The 25,501-nt window shown below is 43.7% G+C and overlaps 1 protein-coding gene across 2 annotated transcripts in view; it reads left to right on the top strand.

Moving 5' to 3' along the window:
* Positions 1-23,156, top strand: part of LOC306915869 (poly(ADP-ribose) glycohydrolase) — a 41,379-nt gene extending 18,223 nt beyond the window's left edge. For both annotated transcript variants that reach the window (XM_079493528.1, XM_079493527.1), the window contains exons 11-17: positions 89-164; positions 2,794-2,941; positions 11,450-11,528; positions 11,755-11,863; positions 16,763-16,868; positions 19,384-19,512; positions 22,421-23,156. In XM_079493528.1, coding sequence (XP_079349654.1) covers positions 89-164; positions 2,794-2,941; positions 11,450-11,528; positions 11,755-11,863; positions 16,763-16,868; positions 19,384-19,512; positions 22,421-22,587 — 814 coding nt within the window. In that variant the 3' untranslated portion in view covers positions 22,588-23,156. The remainder of the gene's footprint in view (positions 1-88; positions 165-2,793; positions 2,942-11,449; positions 11,529-11,754; positions 11,864-16,762; positions 16,869-19,383; positions 19,513-22,420) is intronic.
* The last annotated feature ends 2,345 nt before the right edge of the window (positions 23,157-25,501 follow it).

Below are 25,501 nucleotides of genomic sequence, written 5' to 3'. Positions count from 1 at the left end.
GTGCAGTATTTTGACAGTGCAATAATGTATTAGTGCAATTATGTCTATTATGTGTCTTCTTTCTTTGATTTGGTTCTTTTCATTTCAGCTCACAGTCTCGGCTGACAAAGCTGCACATTACGTGTGAAGGGACCATTGAGGACGATGGCTACGGAATGCTCCAGGTAAGACCAAACATAGTGATGGACACACGCACATAATGGCATTCGCAGGAGGCAGCGGTGTTGTGGGAAGTCTGCTGTTTTCCTGAAGGATATTCAGGGTATCCTGAAGGATGTCCTGGTAGCTCAGTTGGTAGAGCACTCGCCTTTGGTCAAGGGTCAGGGTTCGATCCCGGGCAGTGGCACCGCCAACTCGGCGTATGAGTAGCACGGCTTGGGTGTGATGAGTCGTGCAGTAAGTACTGAGAGCTGATGGTAGGTCTTGCGCTCTACCTCAGCAATCCATCTCCCAGGGGTCTAGGGCATTGAAATGGGGATAGACTCCTGCGTTCTCGGCTGATACCGACAATAGGCCTAGAGCCCTAGACTTTTTTTATAGACTTACTTATAAAAATAACATAATAGCATATTGGGCATGAGGAACCGCACCTGCCAGTATCGCAAGTTTACAACCCTTCACAGTGACTGTAAATTCCTGTGTGTTAACCATGGACCCTTAAGGGTCTGCAACTCTGCGAGTGAACAAATGTAACCAAATGGACCCATCATTTGGTTCCATTTGTACACTCTCTTTGTTAAAAACCAGCTGCAATGGCTTTTCCCCATACCTTTTATTATGACGTTTCTGAATAAAACAGAGGCTGGTTATGTCTAAGCCAATCACAGACTCAGCCGACCATCCTCTTGGGCTATGGGAATTTGTCCCTTATCTATCGCCCTAGCGTATATCTATTCTACGTCCGAGCATAGACATGGGTGAGACCAGTGGTATTCTGTAGTGTCGGTAGGCCAATCAGAGGCAGGCGGGGCGTTACCATGTCTATGCTCGGACGTAGAATAGATATACGCATCGCCTTATACTTTTACAGTTTACACTCAGAACTTCTCTGTGTGTGAAAGAATCAGGATGCTTGTAACTGCCTTGTTCCCCCCCCCCCCCCCCCTGCAGTAGACTTTCACCTAGAATGCTTACTGCTGCTTACTGAAAGGGCCTTTGAGGGTAACGGGTGACGTGTCACTGTGGGAGTGCCTGCCGGGACCCGGGGGGTCATGGCCTCTGAGCCTCCGTCACGACGGCCCCTTCTCCCTTTCACCTTTTGTCCGTCTGCGGTTGCCACAAGATGACAGCTGATGTGCAAACATGACCGGCTCAGGGGGATCTCCCCGCCCGCACCCGCGATTGATGGACACACTTGTGGGGTGGTGGGGGGGTGGGAGCTGACAGCCTGTCAAAGCAGACTTTAGGAGGGTGGCCGCCTGTCCCGGTTTTGAGTGACCAGCTCAGAGACATCTGCCGGCAGAGTCGCCGGCAGTCGCCACACCGCTCAGTGGCGCACCCTCCACTTTCTGGCGCAGTGACGATGTGGTCCCCCTGCCCCCCCTCCCCCCACGCCGCCTGCATGGTCCCTGATCCACGACTGACTGACTGTCCCAGAAATGGATATTCCACGTTGCTGCTTTCATTACAGAACGATCTGTTTACATGTCTGCATGCAGGTTTTCTTTTGAATGCCAAACAGACTAAAATAAGTGAATCGGGGGTCGTGGAGCATGCACCGAATCCAGACGTCAGGCGTCTCTGTCCCTTTCTGTCAGAAACGGAGAGAAAGGGGTTCCACCCCATCATGGTGTGTTTACCTCTCGTGTCCAAATGTGTCACTCAATACAGTGTACTCTATCTCTGACATTAGCACACATTGTATATTAGTATTTATTACCCATGAAAAGCACAGAAATAGTTCACTTCAATGCGGTTTCACTTGTTTTCAAGACTTGCCTGATTTGCTTTGAGATTCAAGCTTATGTAAATCATGTCATGCAGCTAAAAAGACAAATAGTAAGCATATTTGTTATTTTATCCCTGTCAAATTGGACATGCTCTTCTGACAAATGTATGTGTATTTTAAGGCTGTATGTACAACATTTGTACGTTTAGCTGTCATGAAGTGTTGAACTTTCTTATTTGTCAATTTCTTTTATTTAACTATAATATCGTACATCATTGACTGGCGTACACCAGAGGTCTTTACCGGGACGCCGGGACAACGCTCCACACGTCACAAACTCTTCTCCCTTCTGGCTCCAAAACTATGGAATGCACTTCCCATTACAATCAGAACTGCAGCCTCACTCCCAATCTTCCGCCGTAGTCTGAAAACTCCATCATGGCCCGTAGCACTTGCCCTAGCCCCGACGACCTTAGAGGCATATGCAAAGGCCCAACTTATGTAACTTAGATAGCATTTTATGTAGACATGCACTATAAAGTATACATGCATAGTTTAATTATATAGATATTCCACGGTTCTTAGCTTACGTATGATTCATGATAACTACTTTTTTATGTATGTGATGTATTTTGTTCTTGCTTAATGTAATTCGATCTGGATTAAGAGCGTCTGCTAAATGCCTAAATTCTAAATGGTTCCCTCCTTTTTCCCACCCACATCTTTTCGCTGAAAATCTACAATCTCACAATGTGTCACAATGCAGCACGTCATGAGCTTCTGGATCTACTATGTATGCAGAAAGATCACCTATGACATGACCAGTAGCGGTACGCTAGCTTAGGGTTTCATCATGTGGTTTAGTGTCATCTTGACGGTACACCGTCGGTTGTGATCTCGTGCAGGTGGATTTCGCCAACCAGTTTGTGGGAGGGGGCGTGACGAGTGGCGGACTGGTCCAGGAGGAGATCCGTTTTCTGATCAACCCGGAGCTCATCGTGTCGCGCCTCTTCACGGAAGCCCTGGGCCACAACGAGTGCCTCGTCATCACAGGTCAGCAGCACACAGACTACTGTTGGGGTTGGGATACGGAAACACCCAGTCCAACTAAACATTGAGGAACCGGAACCGGTTCCATCACATTTGGAACCGGTTCCGGAACCGGGTGGTTTTTATCTCACTGTCAGAGTTGGTATGTGGACTTTATCTCACTGTCAGAGTTGGTATGTGGACTTTATCTCACTGTCAGAGTTGGTATGTGGACTTTCACGTCCGCTATACATACAATTACAATACCGGTGGTTCTCAAAGTTTTTAATTTCAAGGGCCATCATAACTCTGTGACCGCCTTTCCACCGGTTGGTTCCCAATGGGAACCGGTTCAGTTCTTTTTGGTTCTTAGTCCATGAGCCAGAGCTCCAAATTGGTGGGAAAAACTAGACCTATATTTTTTAGTTTATAGGATATAAGTACATTAATACATGATAACCCTTTCACAGTAGTAGCTTTTTCATATTTTCGATTATTTTGCATATTTTCCTACATAATGCCTCATTTGCATATTTCAAAATGTAAAATTTGTAATACAATAAATCATTGTCTTCGTGTAAGTACTCAATTGGGGAAGCTTCATGGTGATAACAATCTAATATAGGTATGGTTTTGCCCACTCAATTCATAATTAGCGTTCCAATTTTGGAGCTCTGGCTCATGGACTAAGAACCAAAAAGAACTGAACCGGTTCCCATTGGGAACCAACCGGTGGAAAAGGGGCCTGAGAGGGTACAAATGGAAACAAACTGACCTGTAAAGCTCTGTTTGGTTCCATGTGTACACTCTCAGAGTTACAGACCTGTCAGGGTCCATTTGGAACACCCTGTAGGAATCATTAACCGGCCACGGGTTAGTTGTAACCCGCCACGCATGTTGGGAGCGGCGGAGTTGTCGGACTAACGCCTGTCGGACTGTCAGTATAAGTCTAACCAACCCTGTGTACAGTAGGTACTGCAGGGTTGGGATCCTTCAGGATTTTAACGATTCCGGTTCCTTAATCCATTCTGGACGGGAACCCCTTTTGGTGTTTTAACTAAGCATTATGTTATACTTTAGCTATTGAAAAATAGCAGATCTACAAGCTCATAGCGCGCCACCGAGTGGCGCGCTACGAGCTTGTAGGTCTGCTATTTTTGAAAAATCGTGAAAATGCGGCACAAATCTTTGAATATATATTCTTTCAGAGCGAACGTTTTTTTTTATTTCGACGTCAGGCCTAAATGGGTTAATGATTCTCTCTTAACGGTGATATTCCCTTTAAAACTCACCCGTGGCTCCCGACATGCGTGGCAGGTTAAAACTAACCCGTGGCAGGTTAAAACGAACCTGTGGCTTCCTCTGAGGTTAGGTTTAGGGTTTGGGTTTTGGGTCGGGTGTCAGACTATTGCCTGTCGGACTGTTAGCACGTCGGACCAAACACATCATGCACCCACTGTACACATCAAGTGATTTGCAAACCTTTCCATTTCAAGGAACCCCCAGTTTGATATGCACTATGCCACGGACCTAGCCTGGCTCCAGCCCTGAATCGCTAGCCACGCCCATTAAGAAAATATGTTCTGGCGATTCAGTGAAACGAAATGAAAATTCAGACTGAGTGTCAGGCTACCACGGACCCCTATTTGACATGATTTGTTTTATTTCTGGGACCCCAATCTACACTATAAAATCCCCAGCATTCATGGACCTGTAAGTGTCCATTTGGTCCCTAACTATCAATCATTTAGCCGGAGACCCCCTGCATGTTGAGAAGCAGTGACCTACGGTACATACTCCGTCGTGTGAATTTCTAATCCGTCGTGTGAATTTCTAATCAATTTCTATCAATCATTTAGCCGGAGACCCCCTGCATGTTGAGAAGCAGTGACCTACGGTACATATACTCCGTTGTGTGAATTTCTAATCATTCATTCTAGATGCCATTGAACTATGGCAGGTCAATAATGGCTTCTCTCCTCTTAGTGCTTGACCTATAATCTGACGGAAGGAAACTAGATGTTTGCTTCCAGTCAAACGCAACAGGGTAGCCGACATGGCAGACCCTGTCAATTTACCCCTGTCCTGTCCTGTCCTGACACAGCACGGCAGGAGGCAGAAAGCATGCTTGTAGCAATCACCCCTTTGCGCCGTATCGGTTCACGCTGCCCTCTACCCAACTCTGCCCTCTTGATTGAATACAAGTAAGAGAGCCCTGTCAGTCACTTGGCCTCCGTTGATTGCGGGCTCTTCTGTTGAGTGATTACGTCTCGCTGTACTCAAGTATATACAGTCAGGAGTAGCCACAACAAACACTGTGGGAAACACCCTGGGTTAACCCATTTTGACCTGAGATCAAATTCTAAAAATGTCTTCTACATCCTGACAGTTTTCTGAAAAAGCTATGTTTCTATTTCGTTCTTCGATTTTTCAAAAATAGCAGACCTACAAGCTCGTAGCGCGCCACTCGGTGGCGTGCTATGAGCTTGTAGATATGCTATTTTTCAATAGCTAAATTATAACATAATGTTTAAAGGAGCATTCGGTGATTTGGAAAAAAACCCGGTCCGCCCCGGTAACAAGATCGCTCTACAGTGGGGGAAGTACAACAGACCAACAGCACGCACACCAAGGCCCGCCCCACTCAATCATGATTGGAGGAAGGCCCCTCTCATCCTGATTGGATGAAGGCTTTGCCACCCAAAGCCCAAACCGAAACTAGCGTTTTTTGACCCCAGGGGCTCACTGGGGACAGGGAGGAACTCCTTATATGGTCAGCACACTTTATAGTAGGGAGGATTATCCAAAAAATAAAATAAATAAGTGATATTTGAATTAAGTGAAATCACTGAATATACCTTTAAAACACCAAAAGGAGTTCCCGCCCAAAATGGGTTAAGCTATTACCGCAGGAACCCCAGGGGGTTGATAGTGGTTGTGAAATGGTTTTATTTTTTATCTGTGCAGACCTTTTGTAGTTCTTCTTCTGAATGCTAATGGAAACTCAGTGGAGACTCAAGTCAAACTGTGTAATAATACCCAGTTTTGACTTTGGGACCTTACGAATGGGGAGTTAAATGAGCTAATTTAACAACTAATCAGAATTCACTTGTCATTGCACTTGCCGTTTTGCCATGAATGTTTATTTTTTTGTTGCTTTGTTTATTTTAATTCCTTCAGATCTTGTTCTTTAGCTGACCCACTGCGTAATGAAACCGAGAGTGGGTCTAGCTGACCCCCCAGGCCCAGACAAAACCAAGAGTATATGGCTGAGTAACTGCAAAGAATGTGGCTTCTCCCCTAAGATAGTATAATACTTAGGCCTTAATAAGGAGGTCATGTCTGAATGCATTTGTTTGCAGAGCTGTGTTGAATTTACCTTTTGCAATCTTAACAGGGAATTGAACTACTTGAATTGCTACATACTGTACAAGCCTCTTAAGCCTGTTTCCTCCATGGAGTCTATTTACATTATGTTAGAGTTAAAGGAGAATTCCATACTAAAAGGCTTTCTTACCTTTCTTTGTAGTTGTTACGTCCCCACCAAAGAGGTCCAGGTATTATTTTGTGCAAAAGCTCCTTATTGGCTATTTCCCATACCATAAGCCCTAAATTAATTGCATTGAATTGAATGGGAATTGAATGGGGCTATGGGGTGTTGTGCTAATTCGCTTATTTCCATCGCTCAAAATTATTATTTTTTTGTATATATCCTCTCTTCATAATGTAAATAATATCCCAAGCGGCACACTTTACTACTTATTTTTATGGAAATAAGCGAATTAGCACAACACCCCATAGCCCCATTCAATTCCCATTCAATTCAATGCAATTCATTGAGGGCTTATGGTAGGGGAAATAGCCAATAAGGAGTTTTCGCACAAAAAAACACCTGGACCTCTTTGGTGGGGAGTGGGGACGTAACGCCTACAAAGAAAGGTAAGAAAGGTAAAAAAGCCTTCTAGCATGGAATTCTCCTTTAAGGCCTCTGGTTAAGTCTAGAAATGCTTTCTAATTCAGTAGTTGTCAAACATTTCGTGCCAATCCCCCTCCCTAGTATATATTCTTGGTCTAAAATGACACGGATGCTTTCCCTAATGATTAGAAAGCCACTTCGGCAACTATGCTGTCTCTGTGGCACAACTCTCTATAGGCCACACTAGGACCACGCAAGTCGGGAACGATGCAAGAGGCTGGTGTACAGTATACCCCACTCTGTTGTCAGAGTACTTGCTGGGCGGCACCCGTCCGTTACCACAGCGCTAATAATAACGTTAGATTTGGCAATCAACAGGTTATTTACGGGCACCATTTACCGTTGCCTATCTCACTTCTGATTTATACTTTGTTGCATGTCGCGTCGCACGCGGTAAATAGCAGATCTACAAGTTCACAAGCTTGTAGTTTCGGTGAGCGACACTGACACGCAGCTAAGTATAAGTCAGGCTTTAGAAGGAGTCACCTTCAGAGCTCTTGCCAGTTCTCTCTCTCTCTCTCTCTCTCTCCCCCTCCATCGCCCCCCTCCACTTACGCCACTTAACAATATTACTAGGGCTCGGAATTAATTATAGCGGGAAGACCTGCCCGAGACCTGCGCTGCTAATGGACTCTTCCATTCCATCATCCATATTAAACCCTGCCCACCGTTTGTAGGCTCCTCCATTCTAAAAGTCCAAGCATCAGCTGTTTTGTGTGTGCGTGTGTGTGTGTGCGTGTGTGTGTGCGTGCGTGTTTTCTCGGGTGGTAAATCATATATTCCTCTTTGGTACGTTCTGGCGTGCGGGCACACGGGCCTAATGGATCTTACCTCCACAGTGAAATTTGCCAGGCCTAATTGAATTCCCCTTGATTGCTACATCTCTGGCTGCCATCAGGGCGGTCAAAGATATAAATAGCATCAAGGGGAAAGGAGATGATTCATCGATATGGCGGTCCTGACCAGGAAACGTGACGCAGACGTAGTGGGCAGGACAGATCGTTGCCTCTACTCGGCACTAAATCCCACTTTGTACATTCAGGGATTGTGGATGGTGGTCCTTTGTGTTTAAAGACCAGTGTTTTTCAACCTTTTTCATATCAAGGACCATTTCTGGCCAAATTTGACTGAGGGACTGCCATTGAATTTTTTTGAATTTTCATTTTTTTCACGTCTCGAAGCAGGGAATCATAGCTTCAAATTGACATATTGGTTGCTCAGTTTGACCCACCAGTTTTGGAGATATGGCTTATAGAGTAATGTCATACAGAAAACAGCGAGTTGAGAAAACAGGTTCACTTCTGTGGACTCTAACATTACACCTGGCAACATGTTTAAGCATTTATTTCATATTAACATATCGAGTTCAGCTCTGATATTTATTTCAGACATGCTCTAGTATGTGAAGAGTGCCTGTGCTATTAACTCATTTTGGATAAAATATTCATAAATTCAGTTTTTCTCCTCTGGTGAAAAGCTGGACGTTGCACGATGGCAGGCTCTCAGTCAAATCTGGTCTCTGGTCTGATGAAATTTAGCCTCTCAGACCCAAAACTAAAGAATATTTTGTTTGTATCTTGAGACTGAGAGTGTAAAATCTATGTACTGTATATTCTATAAGGGTCCATTTGGTTACAAACTTCTCCATTTAGCTGGGGACCACCTGGAACCCCCTCAAGGACCACTAGTGGTCATCTTCTGTGGTGTGTTGTCCATGTCTTTTTTTCGGGGTGTTATTATTTTATAAGGCTGGAAACAAGGTTGTGAACAGTTTATTCCATGGTTTGTTGACACCCAGAGGACTCTTGGATCCTCTCTCTTTTTCTCCGTGAAGACCTCTAACTCAGACTGTGACAATGTCGCGGAAAATATCCTCTTGGCCAGTGTTGCCTTGACATCACAATAATGAGCGTTATTCTCTGACCTTTTCCTCTCTTTTCACTCAGTGTTTCTCCATAGATATCAGACTCTGTGATCGGTCATATAATTTACACATGAATGCAACGATTCTTGGCCAGTGGCAGGGAGCTATGCATCAGTCTTTCTGAAATACATTGACCCCACTCCCAATTTGGAACTATTTATATCGGGAAGAAAGCTCATCGCATTTGATGACTTGGAAAGATGCAGTTAGTCCACTTGTGAAGGTCAGATGAATACATAGAAGTACGTGGACATAATTGGTTCCCTCTAATAGTTGTCCTGAGAGGACAACTAGGTTTTTGCACCCCCGTCACGTGCCTTTTGGTCGGTTAGATGTTTCTCGAGATACACAGTGGCTTATAATGCCTGAATGAGTATGAGGCTGCTGCTGAGAGATCTCCATGAAGCTCCAGTGCAAGCCAGGTGTTTGTTAGTGTTGGGTCACCCACCTCATCCGAGTCAGTAAATTACATCATTGCTGTCATAACTAGAGTTTTTATGCATTTATTCAAGAATTAAGCGCCCTTACGGTTGGTTAACCCATTCAGGCCTGATGTCGAAATTTAAAAAAATGTTTTCTAAAATCATGACAATTTTCGGAAAGATTTGAGGCACATTAACGATTTTTCAAAAATAGCAGACCTACAAGTTCATAGCGCGCCACTCGGTGGCGTGCTATGAGCTTGTAGATCTGCTATTTTTCAATAGCTAAATTATAACAAAATGTTTAAAACACCAAAAGGGGTTGCCGCCCCAAAATGGGTTAACATGTACAATGATAATGGGATCATATTACTTCACAGGATTTTTCTGTCTACACATACGTCATGTCCTAGTAGTATAAGCGAATAGGGGAAGCGGATCAACGTCACGTGATTCTTTGTTTGATCCTGCAAAAACTCTGATGTGTGTCTCAAAAAAGAAAGATTATTGGCAGAGTCGCGGAAGGTTTAGAATATTTGGCGGTCCCGCGTTTTCATTGGTGCACTACAAAACTACACCATATGTTGCACTATGACAAAAAATTAACAATGCGTACGTTCCCCCAATGGTAAGCTTTGTTGTTTTCGCCCCATGAAGGAATGGTGGATTCGGCCACGCCCCAAAATACCTGTAGTGTGTTTCAAAATAGAGGCTATGCGTGTGACATCATCGTACCCGGAAGTTATGCGGGAACGCCTACTGAGTGGCAAAAAAACTACTTTCTGGCCTTGACAGCCCATACATTCAAACAGAAATGTTTTATCTGATTGCATTAAACAACATTAAACTCACCAACATTGTAGCTGTACAGAAAGCTTGAATTATTATAGCTTTATATCTGAAAAAGTTTTTGTTTCATGAAAATCCACCGTAGTCATGTTATGAGCTACTTTCTGTCAATACATTCCGTGCAGGTGATTATTTTCAAGTGTCCGAGTTTGGAAGCGCTCATTTTCAATAATGCAATGTCCTGCTGCCTCCTGCATTATGTGCAATTAGAAACGGGTGGTACGCTGGACCATTGAGTGATGATGCTTTTCCAATGGGAGTCACATGGTTTGACCAAACATTTGTGTTTGATGGTGTTCTGTTTGATGCTGTTCTGCCCCTCCCCCCCCATCAAACAAACATTTGGTCAAACCATGCACTCCCATTGGAAAAGCATTGTGGCGGCCATTAAAAAAAAACCCGACCAAGATGGTGTTTGATACGTGTGTATGAGGCCTCAACATGGCAGGGTCAGATAAACAGCCTAGGGGGGAAAAGGGATATACAAGCTGATATCCTTTCCACTGCCAAAATGTATAGCAGACCAAAACTTGGACTGGCAGTTTAGCTCAGCAGTCATGTGCATACTCTCTATAACCATGACATCAGTAGAATGTCATTGTCTGTCCCCTGTTATGCCATACGCATGTTGAATGACTTTGTTACAAACACAGGGTACTGTCTAGAACTGCCACTTCAGTGTCTCTTAACGAGGCGGTGATTATGCTAGTTCCTGGAGCTGATTATTAGTAGTTGCAGCGTTCTCTGGAGACTGCCTCCCTCAGGAGAGCACCTCTTAATACCTGCTGACCAAGGACCTGCAGCTGTACTAATCAGCTGCCTCATGAAGAGGCTCAACAGACAGCTGCTAATGAGCCCTAATTGAATGGGAAGGTCATTTGTGTTCCTGCTTGTTTGACTGCGTGTGCTGTTTGTGACGTCTTTCCACCCTCCCTAGTTTATGTTACACCTGCGCTCTCTCGCACCCCATATTGGTCATGTTTAATCCATTGAGACCTGGAACGCATCCATGTCACGTTAGCGTTTAACCACATTAACCATTAACCCATTTTGGGGCGGGAACCCCTTTTGGTGTTTTAAACATTATGTTATAATTTAGCTATTGAAAAATAGCAGATCTACAAGCTCATAGCGCGCCACCGAGTGGCGCGCTATGAACTTGTAGGTCTGCTATTTTTGAAAAATCGTTAAAATGTGCCTCAAATCTTTCCGAAAATTGTCATGATTTAGAAAACATTTTTTTTTAAATTTCGACGTCAGGCCTGAATGGGTTAATTCAATTATGTATGCTTAGATACTGGGATAATTGATTGACCTTTTTAATGGGAAGTGACCCCAGCTCTTCTCCGTGTGATCAACAGGCACTCAGCAGTACAGTAAATACACAGGCTACGCACAAAGCTACAAATGGGCCGGCAGCCATGACGACGCAGCGCCAAGGTATTTACTCTACCATGACAGTTTAATGGCAAGAATTGGAAAAAGAAGAAAGAAAGTTAGGAAATCAATGATGACTTTTACTTTCCAGTGCAAGCTAAATGTTTGACTCATTTTTCACTGTGTAATGGCTACGTGAGAAATGCATATCCTTTTGTGCCAGGAAGACCTCCTTTTATGATTATTATTTCTAATATTATTTACTATGTTCTCCTTTCACTTCTTTCAGGGATGACTGGCGGAGAAAATGCACTGAAATTGTGGCCATCGATGCACTGCAGTTCAGCAACTTTCTGGAACAGTTTCACCCTGCCAGGATCAACAGAGAAATGAATAAGGTCTTTCCTTACTTCCTTACTTACTTTATGTGTTTCTTGATCACTTAAAGCCTATAGTATACACTAGGGGTCTTCACCAGTGGGTCTGGGGCCCCTAGGGGGTCCTCAGAGTTACTACAGGGGGGCTGCCAAATCTTTGTGTGATATGGATTTTTTTTTGCAGATCTACAATCGGATTTTTTCTGCAAAAGGTTTTGGTGTAGACTGTAGAGGGTTAAAAAAGCAGATCAAGTACAGCGCCAACGGTCAAATTTACCAAGTATTGAGGGTTTCAGTGGTTAAATGTCTGAAATAAACCAAAAACATGAATTCACAAATTTCACACAACACGGATTGTCTATGAAGCTAATCTGTGAAATCTATGAAAAGGTTTAATCTGCAACACCATTTTATACAATGGTAGTTGGTAGTTCTCAAACAGTTTTGTGCCAAGGAAATTATATGTAGTTGGCGGCGGCCACGGACCCCCATCTGAAGATGTTTTGTGCCAGGAAGACCTCCAGAAGAGGAGATTTGTGTAAAATAACACTTAAGATTTCACAGAAATTTGTCAAAAATTTCAATGTGCCGCACTGTGAGCTGCCTTGTAGATCTTTTTGAGAACCACTGTTCTAAACCACTGTTCCAAATCTTAAAACTTATGTTGATATATATTATATAGCTAAAATCTAAAATGACACGGATGCTTTCACGGTTTTAATGGGTAAGAAAAAAGAATCGCACCCGTGTGAAGTGAGTGGTGCAACTCCGTGTGGGGGTCCCCGGGGGTTCCCCGGAACTTCCAGACCCACAGGAACGTGCCCAGGGTGCCGGCCCGGTTCCGACGAGCCGCCTCGCATCAGAAACGGTCGAGAAATGACAGAGTTACCGTGTGGGGGTCCCCGGAACATCCCGACCCCCAGGAACGCGCCAAGGGGGCCGGCCCGGTTCCGGCGAAGCTGCACAACAGTGAGACTTGGTGGTGATAATATGCTATTTCCGTGCTCGGACACAGCCAGGGACACAGCCACACACATAGCTGTCTATAGGAGTGGTTGCACCACTCAAAAAACTAAATTAGATGCCAGAGTTTCAGGTTATTGCAAGACACTAGAATAGTGACTATAAATGGCAAGCAATGCTGTAATATGTAATATGTTGTAGACATGAATACCGGTAAGAACACTTTCTATTTATGACTGTGGAATTGTGGGGACCCCTGTTCTTTGATGTTGCGCTTTGATGTTGTATAATCGTGTCTCTTTAGCAGTACAGAAGCAGAAAGGTTCGTGCTGCAAATAATAATAGCTCTCAGTTAAACGTTCTGCTCATATTGCGTTTAGCTAGGGCTTAAGCAGCCTTGTCGGAGTCGACCCATTAAGCCAAAGGTGTACTTTTTCGTACGGCTGAAAATAAACGATTTTCAACTATAAAGATATTTTCAACCAAAAAGTTGAAAAGTCGACAACATCTTGTGTACACATACAACCTAGTGTTGTAGTCGAGTCCACCTAAAGTTAGTCCAAGTCAAGACCAAGTCTGAGGGCGGGTCGAGACCGAGACCAAATTATATATATTTTTCTCATATGATAGGCAGAGAAAACACTGCGAGAGCAGGCAGGCGCTTCAGAATCAATGATAACTATAACGAATGATCAAAATCAAGTAGATCACACCACAACTATAAGTAGGACGACAGTGGTAAACAATATCGTTGCGGTCGTGCACAGAGCAATATGATGAACGATGTAAAACACAGACGGACAATATAAATCCATCTGAATTTCCAGGGTGTCACGTTCCACACATCACATGTAACATGTCTAAGAGAACGTCATTGTTTATATCAATATTGTTATCTTTATAGTTATCGTATTGTATTTTGGGTTTCAGTGAGTGCACTGTATTCATGATTTAAGGTCCTCGAATGATTAAAATGAAATGATGCTATGATGAATCTTTCAACTTAGAGCATCACTAGACGGGCCATACAGAATTTCTCCCGTGCAGGCTGAGAGATATTTGTAATAGAAAATCAAGATGTTTATGTTGTCAGGTCTGCCTTTCAGAAAGCATGGAGGAGTTTGACAGCTCTGACAGCGGCATGAGGAATGCCCCAACATGGAGATCAATCCCGTTTGGAAGATTGTTTAGCTAACTGTCATATCTGCCCTTTTGCGGGAAGAATTTATGGCCGGTCAGAAAGGAGGATGGGCACTTAACAATTCATTTGCACTGTTTGCATCGTTTCCTTGCTGAAAATTAATCTTCTGAGTGCCCTATCAAATGCATTCTTCATTTAATTTCTGCAGTCCCTAAGTGAATTGATGTGTATTGACATGCACCAAGCGGTACAGCCCACATGTCACGTTAACGCTTCCTACGCGTGCACACGCCCTACAGAGTTAACCACTTGAAAGGGGTTGAAACCCCATAGGCTTGATTTTGTTTGTTTTCCGGTTCAAGTTCGGAGCTCGTACAGGACGAAAACATGGCTGGCTCTCTCTAGGTCGTCCTCAGACGAGCCCTCCATCGTCGTTTCCAGTCATTCCGGTTCTCCATACATCTGGCCAGTTCGTTGGTACTTTGCGCTCCTGCATCGCTCTTGAGTACATCCACATATGTTGGCGTGGGACGTCCTCGTGATCGATGCCCGTGTGTTGGTTCCCAGAGCACCAGTTTGCTGGCTGGCAGTTCTTGATGCCTTTGGCAGTGTCCTGCTAGTCTCATTCTCCTGGCTGCTATTTTCTGGCTCACCCTTGGTAATCCCTCCCTGTACAGTCTTGCTGATGTTAAGTACTGCACGCAGCTGCATACAGCTGACCTTATTGTACACCGGGATGTAAGTGTAGCCCCCAGCCAAGACCCAGCCCACAACAGCCCTGCCAATCAGGCTCAGTCCTATTGGCACGGCAGGTTGCGAGTTGGTCTGGCGAGTGGGAGCCCCGGGTTCCATCCCTGCTTTCGCGCAATGCTACATAAGCAACACAGTTTGCTGCAGCTAATCAAATTAATAAAGGGCGTGTTAGATTTAGCCGGTACTTGGTCAAAACCAACCTCCCGTCGGTCACGGAAGTGTTTTCCCATTCGATATCCCATATACTTTTCACATCCAGAATAAGAACTGTAAAAACATAAAATATATAAAAAAGTGTCAGGTGATTTTACTAATGATGCCTACAAATTGACTACAGTTCTCTGCTACTACATCTGCCTTCTGGCATCATTGGTGCACATAATCAGTGTCACTTTGTGTTGCATTGGAGTTTTTTGAGTGGTGCAACCACTCCCTTACGGAGCTATGTGTGTGGGTGGCTGGGTGGGTCTGAGAACGAAAACAGCATGGTTGTTTTTCACCACCTGTGCGCAACCTAACACACACACAAACCCACACACGCACATATTAACTGTATTTTTGATGGTTTTGGGTGTGCCAGTACAGTAGAGGGGCCCCCACATGGTCATTTCTCTATCGTTTCGGACGCTGGGCGGCTCGCCGGAACCGGGCCGGCACCTTGGGTGCATTCCTGTGGGTCTGGATGAATTCCTGGAAATATTTTGAAATTGGAAAAAACATGTTCCAATCCTGGAAAAGGTTTGGAATTCATCAAGTGTCCTGGAAAAAATGTTGGCTATGCATTGCTTTTGGCTATTGATTTTGTTACTAAAATAACCTTTCCCAAAACATGTATAACATTACACGAAATATGCAACATAAGTCTTTATTCACCAAATGCGTGATTGCAGCCTAATGTGTACCAGTACGTGACAAAAATAATGCATTTCATCTATAATGGCATGCCGAAATGAGCAACGCCAGGTTGAAATTAATAGTAGACTATTATAACTGATGTGAAACCACACATTTTATAACACCAGCTCCACTGAAATCTACTTATAATGTGTGAAGCTGTCCAATAATATACACTATTATGTATGCTTCGCCAGGCCAACCGGATATCTAAATCCTTTTATGTGTGCCTGCGTTTAATAATGTGCCAAGTGTTTGCCTTCAGGCAACCGGAGTTGCGTGGGTTGTGTTATAAATTACATTTTTTTAGTGTGAATATGGGGTTGAACTGTATATCCACGATCTGGAACAGTACAGTAACACAACCTCAACACCTGAGGCAGACCTGAGACCTGCTTCTGGCATTACCCCAGCACATGACATATCACCTCTGTACTTCCTGAGGCAGACCTGAGACCTGCTTCTGGCATTACCCCAGCACATGACACATCACCTCTATACTTCCTGAGGCAGACCTGAGACCTGCTTCTGGCATTGACCCCAGCACATGACATTATCACCTCTGTACTTCCTGGTATACTGTCCTGCTGCATGTGGCTGGTACTGGTGACACGACATAATGTCACTTAACCACTTTCTACCTGGCACCCCTATTTTGGGACGCCAGGTGTGTCATTATAGGCACTTGACATCTTTCAAAAATAGATCTACAAAGGTCACATGTGTCTCATTGTGACGCATTGTGCATGTTATGCATATCTGAAGTGCAACACTATAGTATGACAAGGGGCGACTGTGGCTCAGGAGGTAGAGCAGGTCGTCCAATGATCCATGGGTCGGCGGTTCGAATCCCGGCTCCCCCTGTCTACATGTCAAAGTGTCCTTGGGCAAGACACTGAACCCCAAAATGCTCCCGATGAGCTGGTACCAACGCTGGTTGGTACCTTGCATGGCTTCCGCCACAATCGGTGTATGAATGTGTGTGTGAATGGGTGAATGTAATGCACAATCTATGTAAAGCGCCTTGGATAAAGGCGCTTTGCACCACTTTGCACCATTTACCATTTATTTACGACAAAGTATAGCATCGGTTGGGCTTGTGTTATGGATTATGTTTTCTAAAAAGCTTGTCTTTTAAATTTTATTTTATTTTATTTTATTTTTTTCAGGCATACTGTGGCTTTGCTCGCCTCGGGGAAAGAAGCGAGAATCTCTCAGCGGTGGCCACGGGGAACTGGGGCTGCGGTGTGTTCGGGGGAGACACCCGACTTAAAGGTAAGCTGGAAAGGAAAGGCGAAGCCCTCCTCCCCCGGCTTCCATCAGAAGCACAGTTCAGTCACTGCTCTGCCCTGGCACTGTGTAGGCTGAGTGGAACACGACGCTGGATGAATCTCACGCTCCACCTCCAACCGATCACTGTGGCCGACCATTAGTCTTCCACGGAATGCGTTCATTTACTTAAGGCCTATTCGTCTGCCTTCCTCTTATTGATCAACTGACAAAGGTTTATATTTTTCATTAATAGCGAAATTGATCGCCTGCCCTGGCCCATCAATCTGTTCCAGGGGCTCTGTCGGAGCCCTGTATCACTGTCAGCGAGCAGGGTTTGTTCAGGAGAGGGGCTTTTTTGCGCTATAGCCTTTCAGAAGCAGCAGCTCCTTGCATTTCTGGAGCGAGTTTTCCCTTTGCCTCCTTCCCCACGCTGTTGTCACATTCCACCTGCTCAGGAGGAGCCAGATTATTTGCAGACTCTTCTGCACACATCTATGCATATTGGTTAATTAGTGGCTAAGTAACAGCTCTCCACTGGCGGAGTTACCCACTGTCTCCTTAATGACATGTCTGTGGGGAATGGGCATTTCACGCCCATGATGTTCCCCTCTATTTACCTGCTGGGACTCTAAATGGCCACCTATTTCTTTTAACTGTGGAATAATTCTTGAGGACAGGTGATTAGGGCTGCAACTATCGATTACTACTTTTTCGATTATTCCAATAATCGAGAAGCGTAAAAACAAACATATAGCCTACCTACAAGTATAGGCCTACTGTATATGTTTCTTTTTTTAAATAAGTTTGGTTAACTACGTAAGCCTTATTGAATGCTTTGTTGTACAACAATGTAGTGCAAAAATGTCAAATTGTCAATCTGCAAGCTCAAGATGTGTTGTACCATGTCCATGACGCATTGTGAATTTGTAGATTTTTATTTTTGAAAATCACAAATTACTTTTTCCTATAATTGATTCAATTGATTGGTTAGATTGCCTGTGGCAGGTGTTATAAGCTTAAGAAATGGCGGAGATGAGAGCGGCAAGACAAGTTCGGAACTATCAAGCTTTGCCCTCACATGCAGAGGTTTGTTCAGCGTTGCGCTCGTTAATGTGCCTTTGTCCCAGGCAGCCCTCATTAATCGGCATACTTACTTCCAAGCTCTTTAAATATTCAGAAGTCTCCGGGGCTAGACCCGGCCTTCCTTTCTAATTCTGTCGCTGATCCAGTCAGTGTTCTCAGTGGGGGTGAAGAGAGACCAATCCCCTGGATTATTTACCTTTAACAGGCCACTGAGACCCGCATTTAATGTTAACACAATTTCCGCCGGGATTAATTAGTAACATGCCAGGATATCGCCCCGTTCAACCCTTACTTTGAAGATCCAAAACACAGCGACCGGATGTTGTGTCAGCTTAATGGTGTGTGTGTTGTCTCTACCGGATGTTAATGTCTGATCAGTACTGGCCGGCGCCATTACTAAGACTGCCAGGCTCCGTGCAATAAGCGTTTTGACCAGAAATGCCGCCTGGGAGGGGCATTTGGAGACTAAAGCGACTGAAAGCGTGCGTGCGCGTGCACACACGAGCGTGCACAATCAAAGATGGCGCAGTCCACTGTCTAAGCTAACAACAGATAGCCATCCGAAGCTAATGTGAGTAGCCTTTCCACTAGATCGAATCAAACACATTTATACAACTGAATAAACGTAGGCTACGCATTTTGGCAGCGTCCCTCCGCTTCCCGACAAACAACGGAGGCTACGTTTTTTTTGGCGTGGAAACGGTTAACGGAGGCTACTGTAAAAACAAACGCGTGCAATCTCGTAAAAGTATCCTTGTGCATAAAACACGATACGTGTACTAGAAAGATTGTCGAGGATAAAGCACAGTGAATGTGGTCCTTGCGCTGTTAACCACTTAAACCCTACTACAGTATATTCTCCATTGACAGGGGTCTCCCAGGGGTCTTTTTTCCCTCTACACCAAATCTCTTAAACAAAACGAGCAGATCTACAATCTCACAAACCATCACAACACTACACATTTTTGCCTATTATGACATCCCCCATTCCCCAGAGTAGGGACGATAGGACTGGCCATTTTCTTTTTAAATACATTAAAATGCATAATGAATAAATGACAATTTCTCAGTTTAACCCATTTTGGGCGGGAACCCCTTTTGGTGTTTTAAACATTATGTTATAATTTAGCTATTAAAAAATAGCAGATCTACAAGCTCGTAGCGCGCCACCGAGTGGCGCGCTACGAGCTTGTAGGTCTGCTATTTTAGAAAAATTGTGAAAATATTTATTTCAGAAAACTGGAGGATTTAGAAGAATTTCGAGGTCAGGCCTAAATGGGTTAATCTGTATAGGTGTATGTATAGTAGTCGATTCCGTATATTGCCATGATTCCCATGATGGTATTGGACCCCTCGCAGTCTACGGAGACAGTGTTTTTGTGTCAATTCCCCCGAGTGCCGTTCTTTAACGCGCATCGGGCTTCTGTCCCCACAGCTCTGCTCCAGATGCTAGCAGCTGCTGAGGCAGGACGAGATGTGGCCTATTTCACCTTTGGTGACAGCAAACTCATGACAGACGTCCACAAGTTGCACGCGTTCCTCACCCAGAGCAACATCAGTGTCGGTAAGTCAAGCAGCCATACTGCCAGCTCCTGTGTGTTGTGTTGTGGTGTTTTGTGTTTATTCTATTTGGTTTGACACTAAATAATTGGATGGATGTTTTTTTTTCTTTTACATACTTTTGATTTCCCATCTTGCTGTTTCTGATAAGTGATTTACTTTCGTCACCTTTCTAAACATGAGAAAGGACATTTCTGAGCTTCTCAAATGAAAACACTTTGATTGTAATTTCTGGGAAATCTAACATTCATATTCATATATACAGTACAGTACGCTTTGTCTGATGCACAGAAATGTCTGAAAATCTGCCGACACAATGGGTACACCGTTGTGTCGGGTCACAAGTTATAGGGAAGCGTCGACCGTCGGTTAGCCTTTTTCTTTCATTTCATTATACATCCAATCCCCCAGCAGATACACAAAATATAATAATAGTGACAGTAATAATTATAAAGAAAATCAACACCGTAGGCCTATAACACAAACAAAAATGAACAAACAAAACACTGCCATACTGCGCATTGTATTCATATTTTATCATATCTGACGTCTCATTAAGCCATTTATTGAAACAAGATGGAGAGAGGGTGACTTCCAGTCGAGAAGAATGAGTATCATAGCTGCAGCCATTCCAAGCATCAAAGCCTTTTGTTCTTCATCCGTATATATCTTATGGTATTCTCTGAACTTTTTTTTATAGACTAGTCTAGAAAACTATTCAAATATCGGATCGCCAAAACGGATGTGTTAAAGTGCCTTCCACTGGGGTGGCAGTGGCTCAGGGGTGGCTCAGGGGTAGAGTGGCTGCTTGCCGGGCTCCACCAAAATAATTGGCTCACAAATGAACAGCCTAGACCAGATCTTCAAGAAACAGGTGCTTAACAAAGCCCTGTGTATCCGATCTGATGCTGCTCACCCCCTACACGGAGAGTACATCCCTCTCCCATCCGGCCTTCGCTTGCGAGCCCCCTGTGCCACAAAAAACAGGCACAAACATTCCTTAGTCCCTGTCTCTATTTGCACACTAAATGCTGTTGTGGGTAGAACAAGGAGATAACCTTATGATAAGCACTTTTTACTGTATTGGTCTCGTGCCTGATGTCTATGCACATGCACTTTCTATGACCTATCGCATAGCACTTTAACGCCTGCACTTTAATGGTTATGTGCACCGTTGTACTTTGGTATCTGCTATGTGAACTGTTTGTTTATTTGTACTGTTCCATTGTTTAATGTACTGTCTATGCTGCAACCCAATTTGACCTTCGGGGACACTAAATAAACTTGAACCTTGAACCAGAGTTGGTGTCGAAGTGTCCTTGAGCAAGACGCTGAACCCCTAATTGCTCCCGCTGCGCAGGTGCGGCTTGCATGGTTTCCTTTGCCATCGGTGTATGAATTTGTGGGTGAATGTAATTCACAATCTCTGTAAAGCGCCTTGGATAAAGGCCATCCAAGTTCCACACCACCACATGGAGTGCAGTGCCCCGTTGTCCAGAACCAGCACAAAAGCCTCTGCCCGTGCTCTGGACAGGGCCCAAATTAGCCAATTGATCACACCTGATCACCCCTAGATCTCCATATATGGAGCTGGCCTGTTCTGACATCACAATGATGGTTCTGACATCTGCATAGACTCCATATTTGGGCATACCTGACAAAGAACTCCATATATGGGCATAAAGGGACACGGACACAAAATAACTGGTTTGGGAATTCATTTCCAACTTGCATCGTTCCAAGTAGCCCAACGGGTACCGCTCTAGTACTGTAAATGTACCTTCTATGTCTATTTTGCATGTATCACACATCCGAGAAGTTGTAGCATCAAGCATGTGTAGCTTTGTCTTGTAATAGTGCATTCTGTGCATAACTTTATTTTGTATTAGTTTGTACCTGGCATTAATGTAACATGTACTGACAGCATGTATTCTTAACAAACCCCCAGTCCTTCCAGACTTCATCACTCATCTCCATTCCCAGTTCAGAAACCCATACTTCTTTAAAACGGTTGGTACAGAAGTAATACAAACGGAAACAAAACGAGAGATAATTTGTTTGAGTCAGGGGGAAGATGTAGGAGTTTATTGAAAGCATTACTCTCTGGTATATTTTCAAATTATGGGATAATCTCCCTGATTTAACTGTTGAAATGTTGCAACGTGTTTCTCTAAATATAAGTCACAGACAGTGGAAAGTCCCTTTCTGTGAATATCCAGTCTGATTCTGATGGTGGATGGTCTGATGGGTTTTTACAGAAAGGGGTGTAGGTACAAACATCAGGCAATTTGAGGGCACATTTTATCCGTTTCAAAATCTTCAGATTCAGATCTTTTTTTTTTTTTTTTACAATAAAATCATCCCCAGCCGTTTGGCCTATGGGGACATTAATCTGGAAAGAAGCATGGCCGAAAGAGAAGATACAGTTACTGCTGTTAATTCCATATCAAGCCATTTTATTTTTCCTAGGAATCGCCACTGCCAGTATGTTAGACATCCCTGGCATTGCTTTCCCAGTAATGGTGTCTAAACGCGGGTACTAGGTTCAATCCTCTTGAAGATGAGTTTTTTTGATATGCAGTCAAGCCATGCATTTCAAGGAGTAGATCGATTTGAAAAGACAGGGCTACTGTATATTTGGACAACTTTGACTCGATTATTCAGGTAAGTTCAGTAATGTAATGTAATAACAAACACAAAGTCTAAAAAGTAAGCCCTTACAGAAAATAACTTTGTGCGATTCATGGTCAAAGCTGTGAATACACAACACAGGTTGTTTTTTTTTAACCGAACGACATAACCGACCGCTTTCTCATGGAAGAGGTCTTCTCCACACACTTCAATGCTCTGCCATGACCACTGCCCTTGTCGCATGTCCAGCTGACCCCATGTTCTCCTGGCTTCTGTCACAGGGGACGTTTATGACCTCCTGGGGCGCTACTACAGCTCCGTGTGTAAGAGCTGCCTCGGCCGGCGCCCTGATGTCAGCCTCTACGCCTTCATCTACCGGGAGGTCAGCTCCTCCTCCTCCCCCCCGGCGTCCCACCACGGCCCAGGCGGGGTCTCAGCCAGACTGTAGTGTCCCCCGCTGACCGCCATTTAAGGTCAGGTAGCCTGTAGCCTTCGATGAGTCACCGGTGCCTGACCTTCCCGAAGACATACAGGCACATACAGATAATGATGCCTGATTTTACATTTAGGTACGTGGCGCGGGTGTGACACGCAACTGAGTATAACTCAATCTTAATGTGCGAAAGCATTCTCTTCATGCCTTCCAATCAAATATTTGTCCTCACATGAACACTGATTTTAAAATGGTGGACGTATCAAATGCCATTTAATCTATTCACAGCTCAAAATGGAAGCCTACGAGGCATGCGTATCATCGACGGGAACATCAAACAGAATTCAAGTCGATAATAAGCTGTGTCTGGCGCTGCTGGGGTAAAAAGCTGCTGTTTATTTTGCTACGGCTGCTGCTAATACTACTCCGCGATGGTCTGAGCTTCGATACGACACAATTGCGATTTTTTTTTTAATGGTGAAGCAAAGGTTGCCATCCATCTTCTGAGTTTGTCATGTTGCCTTTTTTTCTTTCACCCACACATTTCCAGCCTAATTGAATTGGCTTGTCAGAAATCAAGTTAACCCATTTTGGGCGGGAACCCCTTCTGGTGTTTTGAACATTTCGTTAGCTATTTAGCCATTATTAAACTTAGCTATTGAATTATTTAGCTTTATTTAATTATTTAATTTAGCTATTGAAAAATAGCAGATCTACAAGCTCATAGCACGCCACCGAGTGGCGCGCTACGAGCTTGTAGGTCTGCTATTTTTGAAAAATCTGTGGTGCAAATTTGGAATATATATTTTATTCAAACGTTTTTAACTCAAATCTTTGCTTCTGGGGGGGGGATCCCTGGAACAACATATTTTTAGATGGGGTTCAGCGGCCATAAAAAAATGTGTCAGGCCAAAATGGGTTAAAGGAAAAAACCAAACCAATAGAATAGGCTTGGCAAAGCTTGGTGCAGTCTCAGGAAAGACAATTGATTTAAAGAGCAGTCCAGCTCTTAGGGAAATAGGCTTTTAGCCTCTGTAGGTTAACTTATATTGGCAATAACACTGTAGCTCGGATATTGGCTGCATGCCACATACCTTTTTGCGTGTGCTTTGCTGAATCCTGTCCCTCCTTTTAATAAAATGGATTTCATTTTCCAGGGTTTTTCTTTTACAGTTATCTAATTTCAAGGTGGAACTTTGTGATTATTGTCGTTTGTATATTTTCAAATTGAATTGAGGATTTGCCCGCTTGATGATGGTTTTGATAAGTGAAATTTGAAGTAAATAAATAACTGCATAAAATGTTTCATCAGTTTTAATTTGATATCCGGTTTGTAATACTGTAATGTGACTTGGCCCGTATCAAAGCAGTTGATTTTTATGTTTGTTTATGATCTGTGTTGCATTCACCCCCCTTCGGACGTACAGTTTAACCCATTTTGGGCGGGAACCCCTTTTGGTGTTTCAAGCATTCTGTTATACTTTAGCTATTAAAAAATAGCAGATCTACAAGCTCATAGCGAGCCACCGAGTGGCGCACTACGAGCTTGTAGGTCTGCTATTTTTGAAAAATAGTGAAAATATTTATTTCAGAAAACTGGAGGATTTCAAAGATTTTTTTTTAATTTCGAGGTCAGGCCTAAATGGGTTAAACAAAGTCAAATGTCACAAGCGGCTTCTGTCCCATGGATGTCCTACTGTATATACTGTATGGCAGTCCCCATGCCGCCTTGCCATTTATCCTCCCCCAGCTAGTGCTTCGCCCTTTCACTCATGGTTTAACCCATTCTGACCTGAGATCAGATTCTAAAAATGTCTTCTACATCCTGACAGTTTTCTGAAAAAGCTATGTTTCTATGTCAGTCGTTCTTCGATTAAAAAAAAATAGCAGACCTACAAGCTCGTAGCGCGCCACTCGGTGGCGCGCTATGAGCTTGTAGATCTGCTATTTTTCAATAGCTAAAGCATAACATAATGCTAACACCAAAAGGGGTTCCCGCCCAGAATGGGTTAATAAGGTCAAATACCTTTTATATAAACTGTACATGACACCTCATTAAGTAAAGTGTGCATCAGGGAAGATCACACACAGTCACACACGCGAGAGAGTTAGTCAGGCTCTGGAGCTCCTGCTGTATGTGTTTTCTCTGGCTCATCTTTATCTGGAACGAATGCCTATATGCCACACGACTGTACCCGACAGTAAACCCTGGCATCCTGATTTTGGGCATGTCATGATGACATAGACGACAATTCAAAATTAGTGTAGGTAACTTAACTTTGGTCCATTATTTCTCCACTTTAGTAATACCAATTGGTATTATATTTTATATCAATTTAATCGTTGATTAGTCACCTTTACTCTGCACTCCTTCAACCTGTGCAAGTCTGCATTGAACACAAATATATAATCTAGTCTTGTATGAACAGAATGTCTTGCACTAAAGAAAGTGTACCCTGGGGCTGATCCATGCATGTCACGCCACACATCAATTAAACCCAAGTCTGCTAATACCTTTTTAATGCGTTTTTCTGTAGGGGTTCTCTTTCTCTTTTTGTTTGTTGAGTCCGAGTCATGGAGCGTAGATTAGTCACCTTTACAATGAGGTACAGCTTGTAAGGACCAGGTGTTTGTGGAATGAGCAACACTCAAATTAATATATATATATATATATAATACAATATTAGGGAATTCTGTAGCTTGTGGAATATCCATAGTACGCAGCCTCAACACTTGGCATGCCAGGTGCGGTATCTCTCTCGCAGACGAGATAGAACTGGTCGTCATTGAAGGCAATCTCAATGCAGTGAGATATCGGGATGAGATTCTGGAGCCACTGGTGAACCCATATCTTAAGAATCTGGGACCTAACCCCATACTCCAGGATGACAACGTACCTCCAGAATTTGTGAGTGGAGAGGATGGAATG

The sequence above is a fragment of the Electrona antarctica genome (genome assembly GCF_951216825.1).
Source record: "Electrona antarctica genome assembly, chromosome: 22".
NCBI classification, from domain to species: domain Eukaryota; kingdom Metazoa; phylum Chordata; class Actinopteri; order Myctophiformes; family Myctophidae; genus Electrona; species Electrona antarctica.
The sequence above is the reverse complement of the archived record's forward strand: the minus strand, read 5'-3'. Positions and strand labels throughout refer to the sequence as shown.